Genomic DNA, 8,212 nt, shown 5'->3' on the forward strand with positions numbered 1-8,212 from the left:
TGGTCCGTTTTGTTTATTTTCTTTTTTGCTGTACACACAGGGCTTTCCGGGTGCTGTACAGGGGAGCTACCACTGAGCTACACCTTGCCCTTTGAACATAAAACAAACCTAAACTTGGACCCACTTAGGAGCATAAACACACTGACAGACTGCTCCAATTTACCTTACTGTAAACACAAAACCAAACTGCAACAAACAAACAAAATACAAGTGCTTTTAGATTTCTTGAATTAACACCAAATTTCAAGAGTTTTGTTTTTAAACATAAAACCAAAATGTAGCCAGTCAGGCCCAGGGCTGGGGAGATGGCTCAACAAGGCAATTACAGAGGATTCAGCCCTGAACCTACAATCTGAATTCAGTCCCTGAAACACAAGTCTGAAGTAGAGAACCAACTCCCACAGGTTGACCTCTGACCTCCACAAGCATGGTGTACTCAGAGGTACACATACACAACTAATTAATTAATTTTAAGATGCCAGGTCTGGAAGTGCAAGCCTACATACAATCCCAGGATGCAGCAGGCTGAGGCAGGAAGACTATAAAATCTAGTCATCTTGCAAAGCAAGATCCTGTTCCATTTTTTTTAATTCATTAATTAAAAACTGAATGAATGCTATTATCCTGAGAGGTGCCGGTACCCAGGATTATCTCCCTGTTCTCCTTATCAATCTGTCTCTCCTCTCCTCACCTCTGCATCCCATTTAATGGGACATATTTGAATAATCTGATGTTAACAAATGAACAGGCTGCTGTCACCTTAGCTCTAGTTTCAGTTCAATAGAATGTATAATCTTTTAAACAATTAAGATCAGAAATATCATTCAATGGCTGGTTAGATGGCTCGATGAGTAAAGGTACTTAGAGCCAACCATGAGGACCCGAGTTCAATAACCTGGTACCAAATTGGTAGAAAGAGAAAGCCAATTCCTCAAAGTTTTCCTCTGACCTCCAGACACAACCCACCAGTTTGTGCACACACACACACACACACACACACACGCACTCACACTAAATAAATGTTAAAAAAAAAAAGTTTTTTTTACAGAAATGTCAGTCAACTACAGAGCTAAGGAACTGTATAAAATAGTAATGTCCACACCCAATTTAAGACTCACAACTGAGAACTTAATTTGTGACATTGGTAAACCAGGTAAGAGTTTCTGACCCATAGATAGCACGTGAGCTTAATTCATAACCATAGATGTTCTTCCACTAAGGTCGAACAGGACGAAAATGTGTTGTTCATAAAGAGCATAAACGCACAATGCTCCTTCTTGGAAACAAGTTTATTGGACTTCTTTTTTTACAAAATTAACTTGAAGACAGGTGAACACTCCTGTAATCCCAGCACTCAGGAAAACAGAGGCTGGCAGATCTCTGTGAGTTCGAGGCCAGCCTTGATCTACATAGTAAGCTCCAGGACAGACAAGGCTACATAAAGAAACTCTATCTAGAAAAAAGCTTTAAAAAAATTATCTTGAAGAATCTAAGAAAAAAATATAAACTCTAAGACAACTAGTGAAAGAATATTATAGAATAAGTGGCCACGCAAATGAGCATACATACCCAGGTTAAATGAATAAGGCTCAGTGATCTACAGTGTCAGCAGAAGAAGAGACACTAGTAAGGTCTGAGAAGACAGAAAAAAGACGTAAAATAAGTGAGTGAATGAACTCAGAAAACACACTTTTTCAAGTGCCGGACAAAATTAGGGGTCACCAGAGTCCAGGAATTTAAATTAGGCCAGTTAACAAATGAGGACCATAATGCAAGAACAAAGAGGGAGATGAGAATTAAGACTTAAAAAGAATGGGGCTCAAGAGATGGCTCAGGGGTTAGGAGCGCTAGTTCTTGCAGAGGACCCAGGTTCAGATCCCCACACCCACACGGGGGCTCGTGACTATTTTTAACTGCAGCTCCAGATCTAATGCCGTCCTCTGACCGCCAAGAACACTCAACATTCGCGAGGTGCAGACAGGCGTGCAGGCAAACTACTCCTACCCAGGAGTAAAATAAAGGAATCTAAAAAACGTAAAGAGAAGATAGAAGAATTAAAAGCTTAATTAAGCTGGGCATAGTGGTGAATGCCCTTAATCCCGGGACTAGGCGGTAAAGGAGTTCCAGGCCAGCCTAGTCTACATAGCAAGTTCCAGGACAGCCATGGCTACTTAGAAAGACTAGGTCTCAAAAACAAAATTAAATGAGAGACACACACAGACAGAGAAACTTAATGAAACCAAGTGTGATGGTATACACACCTATAATCCCAGTATTTTTCAAGTGGAGTTAAAAGGTTACAAATCCAAGACCAGCCAAAAATAATGCTGCTGCTGAAACTACCTCTCTTTTTAAAAAGTTTTATGAAGGGAGTCTTAATGAAAAGAATCTCCCATGAGCTAGTCAACGGCGACTTCTCATGTATGGGATGGGGCGGGCCGATACAACATATGTGTGTGTGCAGAACAGCGAACAATTGCAGGTGTTGGTCTTGTCTCAAACAGGCTCTCTTCTTGTTTTGCCGATGTGTGCTTCGGGGCCAGCTAGCCATCCTCACCCATCTCCACCTTCCACCTCCGACAAGTGACTAGGATTAGAGATGCATGTTTTCCCTCATTGGTCTTTATGGGAATCACAGGGACTCAAACCAAGGTCTTCATCCTTCGTACTTCCAGGGAAGCTGTTTACCCAGTGAGCCATTTCGGCACCCAATTAGTCACCTTCTATGTCCAGGTACACAGAAGAAATGAAGTTCTCCAACAACTGCATCACTTTCAAAGTCACCAACAAGCACCTCTGTAATGGTCTGGATTGGTATGGAAGCATCCCAGCAATGACATGTTCTGTTGCAGCCATGTGACTACTGTTCTATCTTCACAGTTAGTCAGACTAGCACATCTAGATTCCGTCAGCCTTTCGCAGCCACAGGTTCTGCATTCTCAGACTCAACTGACATCAGATGGAAAATATTTGGGGGGAAAAAACGAAGTCTGTGCTGAACATCTACAGCCTTTCTTCCTTCGTCATTATTCTTTGAACAATACAATATAATGAACATTTACACTATATTAGATCTAAGAAGTCATTTCAAGTACACAGTAATTTCCTTACATTGTTTTATATAAGGAGCCCAAGCATCTATAGATTTTAGTATTTAGATAGAACCAACCCTTAATTGATATATGGAGAAACTGCACATTTCCTCTCATCATAAATTATGCCTAAATTTCCTTTACAGTATAGCCAGGATACTACAAGGATTTTTAAAGATGATGTGCTTGATACCAAATATGTTATTTCAGAATTGTACAAGGAGCACTAAAGGAGGACGCTGAAGCTAGACTGTAATATAGCACAGCACACAGGAGCTTGAAGCTGGGGCATTGAAAGCATCCTGAGCTACACCCTAATGCCCTGAGAGAAAGACTAAACTCGGACTCCACCAAAATCACTCACCTACACAAATTCTCAAGCATATGCACAGACCGATAACATAGACACAATGTTTCAATAAAGAAGCTAAAAACAATCTGGCTCTTCCTCTGCCCAGTAGGTAGATAAGAACAGATAAACCAGTATGCCATGAGAGGTAAACCTTGCCCCCTTTTCTGTTAGCCAAAACCAGCATACTTGGAGGAGCAAAACAGTGCAGCAAGTAGAGGCATTGCCACAAAGCTTGACACCCGAGTTCAGTCCCCAAGAGCCCATGTGGTGGAAGCTGGGTCCTACAAGTTGTTCTCTGACACTGCCACCCCTACTCCAACACGCTCGGTAAAATGTCCATTTAAGAATGTGGTATTTAGCTGGGAGCATGGCACATGCCTGTAATCCTAGCACTCAAGGAAGCAGAGGCAGGCCTATGGCTGTGGTCTACATAGCAAGTTTCTCACCAGCCAGGGCTATATAGAGAGCGCCTTAGTTACTCTTCTATTTTTATGAAGAGATACCACAATCAAGGCAACTTACAGAAGAAAGCATTGAGACCTTGCTTAGAGTTTCAGGGGATTAGTCCATGAGCATCACAGGTGGGAGGATACTAGCAATGGACTAAACAGTAGCAGAGAGCTTACATTCAGATCCAAAAGTCGGGACAGAGGGGGACTCAACCTGCCGTGGGCTTTCGAAACTTCAAAGCCCACCCTCAATAACACATCTCCTCCCACAAAGCCACACTTTGTAATTCTTCCTAAATAGTCCAGCAAATGGAGTATTCAAATACGTGCACCTAAGGAAGCCATTCCCACTCAAGCCACCACATCCTGTCACACACACAAGGCGTCAACACCAACAACCAAAATTTCTACTATGTAGCACTGTCACTGCTACCAAACTAAGGGATGCTTCTACTATTCTTATACTTTCCAACTAGAGGACTGTCCCTCATAAAAACCTTCTGCCACAAAGCCCCAGATGTACAGTGAGTTTGAGGCCAGCCTAAGCCACATGAAAACTTGTCTCAAAAAACAAAACTGAACCCTGTACATCTGTAGATCTACCTGCCTCCAACTTTTTCTTAATACCATACTCATTACACTGCAGCTATGAAGACAGAAGAGACAGCTTGGCAATTAAGAGCACTGGCCACACTTCCAAAGGACCCAGGTTCATTCCCAACATCTACACGGCAGCTCCCAACCATCTAGAACTCCAGTCCAAGGGATTCAAATGCCTTCTTCTGGCCCTGTGGGCAACAGCCACACACATAATACACAGACAAACATGTACTCAAAACACTCACACACATAAACAATAAGATAGAAGACAAGGAGTGGTGGCACATACCTTGAATCTCAGCCCTTGTGGGTGGGGGTGATACAGGCAGATCTCTGTGAATCTAATAGCCTAGTCTATATAATGAGTTCCAGGCTAGCCAGGGCTACATAGTGAGAAGTGAGATCTTGTGTCAATAAATAAACAAATAGCCCAAATAGCAGGCTCATTATAATACAATGCCCTTTAAAACATTAGAAAAGTTTCTGTGCTAAAATATTAAGTAATGAGGACTAGTAATTTCTGAAGGAGAGAAAATTGAGTGACCAATGCCGTGAGGAGAGAAGGCATGGCATCTAACGCCAAAGACAAGGAACTGGCCTAAGTAAGGAAGAAAAGCAATCCACTCATATAAGGGGGGGGGGGGGAGGATGAGCAGTACTACCAGAGCGTGTTTAGATGGAGCTGTAAGAGCCTGTGGCACTTCCAACCACTCAAGTGGTCTCAGGCTATAGTATCTTGTGAGGAACATGGGAAGAATCTGTGAACCTCAGGCACTTCCCACAGGGATACTAACCTGTTAACTGGAAACTCAGACTTCACAGAAAACCTGGACTACTGCGGTATCACAACGACAAACATCTAAAGGCTGTAATGGCTTGAAGGCAAATCTACTGTCAGTATGGAGAACAAAGCACAGCAGTTTTCACTGGTTTCAATGCCGATTATAGCATAAAACAGCCATGCTGAGTGCCTGTGATTTTCTTACACAGTAGCATCTAGCTAATTTCCGAAAAACAAACTAATATCCCCCCATTCGTAACCATAGTTTAGTAAATACTAACTTATTCCAACTTTTTATTTATTTATTGGAAACAGCGTCTCATTATATATTCCAATTTGGCCTCAAACATTATCTTTGGGGAAGCCATTTTTTTTTTTCAGTGATACAGCCTCTAGTAAGATTCCCATATTCCTGAATAGAACCCCTCATCCATGCTCCTTTAACCCTAAGATTACTGATTCATTTATTCTAAAAAAATAAAGTGAAGGTAGAGGTACTTTATGGAAATAGCAAGAGGGGGAGAACAAGGGTAATGAGTGGTGAGTTAAACTGATCAAGGTAGGTGACATACCTATGAAAATGTCACAATGAAACAAACCCACTATGTACGCTTGAAAATACACGCTGGTAATACTTTATTTTAAATCTTAGAAGTCTAACCTTCCCACAATCGTACAGGTCTCACTATTAAATCTGCATAATTGTACAGTTTTTCTTGTTGCTACCAATAAGTTTCCAAAGTAGAGCCTATTTGCTGAATACATCACTAAGAATCGCTCCATCCAGGGGAAGTTCCTGCCTGCATTTTAAAGCAATACTGCCACCAGAAGACTAAAAAGAAAAGTAACTGCTAGCAACCATGGAAGCCGCTAATTACCGAATATTTACTTATCTCCATCCCAGCGACATAACATCCTGCCTGCTCCCGGCTCAACACCCACTCCTCCCCACTCCTTTCTGTTTGCAGCACAAAGTAAACCAGAGAGCACGCGGTGTTTCAAATCTGAGTTCGTCCCCAACTGAAAAAGAAGACAAATGAGCCAACGGCTTTCGAAGGGGAAAAGCAAATAATGCCCCGAGTGGGGCCATCCTTACGTGCAAAGGACCTGAATAAGCGCTAAAGATGCTTTCAAGAGATCACAAGCTTCTTGTGGAAACTACGGGGGGACGGGGGGGGGGGAAGAGAAAGAGGGAGGGGAAGAGGAAAAGAGAGAGAAAGAGGGAGAGGGGGAGAGAAGGAAAGAGACCGGAGAGAAAATAAGGAGCTGAGGGAGAGGAGGAGGACAAGAGAAAAGAAACGAGAGTAAGTAAAACAGAAATCACTCGGAAGAGACGAACTTGACTTGTCCAACTTCCCTTAGTACCCAAACGCCCTGTCTCAGCGCAGGCGTTACCCAGGCGTGTACAAACGCTACGAACTCTTCCAGCCTTTGGCTGCAAGCTATCACTTTGCAAAGCGCCAAGCAGCTCCGCAACGTGTCACGGAACCGCCGCCTGTGGCCGGCCGGCCGTGCCCCAGGCCCGGGGGCGAGGCCAGCGCGTCCCCGAACCCCAGCGGCAGCGCGCCAGGGTTAAAGAGCCGCGCGGCGGGGAGCGCGCCCGCCCGCCCCGCCGCTCACCCGGTAGTTGCTCGAGCCCACCCAGCCGGTGAGCGCGTCCACCGTCTTGGCCAGGCGGCTGGGGTCGTCCTCCAGGTCCGGGATGGCACCGGGCGCGCCGAGGTGGAGCAGCAGCTCCTCGCCCGCCTGCAGCCGGCCGCTCACGTCCTTCTGCAGCACTTGGGCGCAGAAGTACTCGGCGCCGCGGGGCTCCATGGCCGCGCCCGCCGCCCCTCGGCCGCCCGCCGCCCCTCCGCCGTCCACTTTGCCCGCAGCTCCGCCCCAGCCGCGGCGGTGGGGCCTCCGAGACGCGCTCGCCGCCCCGAGGCGCCGCTCCCTGAGGCGCCGCGGCCGGCAGCTGGGGGGACGGGTCCCCTAAACTAGTCAAACTCGGCGCCCCCGGGTCCCTGCCCCGCTTCAGAGGCTGCGGCTGCCGGCGACGTCAGCGCGCGCGTGACGTCAGAGCGACGCGCCCGTCCGGCCTCCGGCGCGTCCGGGCCCCGCGGGGGCCGCGGCCTGCGGCGCTGCTGGGAGCGGTGGCGCCGGGCGATCGGGGTCCTCTCGGCCGCCTCGCGTGGGCGTCCCCGGAAGGCCCCTGTGGGAATCCCGGGATCTCCGGCGATTCGCTCCGCCGCCACCGTCAACACGGAAAGAAAACTTTCTCGGTACCTGTCCTCGCCCTGCCCCGCCCCTGCCGTCTTTGAAAACCGGAATCCATGGTTCGTGTTCTTCCTCGGCCAAGCCCCGGCTGTCCCTCCCTGCAGCCGCCTCCACAGCCGCTGTGGAGGACTCTGTTGATACCGAGGTTTTGCGAACGGATCCACACTTCTGTTAACTCGCTTTCACCTCCCACCCTCACTCCGGGAAGTTCCCTGACCGCTGTAAACACATCCCCTACCTCTGGCCGAGGCGATTCCAGTTTGATTTTTGTTTTTTGCTGGGGTTTGGTTTTTGTTACATTTTCTTTTACTTTTTTTTTTTTTTAACAGGGATTTACATAATACAGGCTGTCTTCGAACTTACCCTTTAGCTGGTCCTACCTCTGCCTGACAAGCCTGGAGCCACAAAACTCGAGTTTGGTTTGGGATGGCTGAGGGCTGTTATTGAAAAGTTTTATTTTTATTTTATGTGTACATGTGTGCGCCTGAGTGTGTGTGTGTGCGCGCGCACCACGTGCATACATGTGCCTTCTTGCAGACGCCAGAAGAGGAAGTCAGATCTGGAGTTAATGGCAGTTGTGAGCCACCTGATGTGGGAGCTGGGAACGAAACCTCGGTTCTCTGCAAAAGCAGCAAACCCTCTTAACGGCCAAGCCATCTCTCCAGCCCAGTTTTGTTGA

General features: G+C 46.6%; 1 protein-coding gene across 20 annotated transcripts in view; it reads right to left on the reverse strand.

Moving 5' to 3' along the window:
• The window catches only part of Clasp2 (cytoplasmic linker associated protein 2), a 180,655-nt gene extending 173,350 nt beyond the window's left edge, over positions 1–7,305 (reverse strand). For all 20 annotated transcript variants that reach the window (XM_060385138.1, XM_060385132.1, XM_060385124.1 and 17 more), the window contains exon 1: positions 6,895–7,305. In XM_060385138.1, the coding sequence (XP_060241121.1) occupies positions 6,895–7,089 (195 nt within the window). In that variant the 5' untranslated portion in view covers positions 7,090–7,305. The remainder of the gene's footprint in view (positions 1–6,894) is intronic.
• Positions 7,306–8,212: the final 907 nt, after the last annotated feature.

This window comes from Meriones unguiculatus, chromosome 6, assembly GCF_030254825.1.
Source record: "Meriones unguiculatus strain TT.TT164.6M chromosome 6, Bangor_MerUng_6.1, whole genome shotgun sequence".
In the NCBI taxonomy this organism is placed as follows: domain Eukaryota; kingdom Metazoa; phylum Chordata; class Mammalia; order Rodentia; family Muridae; genus Meriones; species Meriones unguiculatus.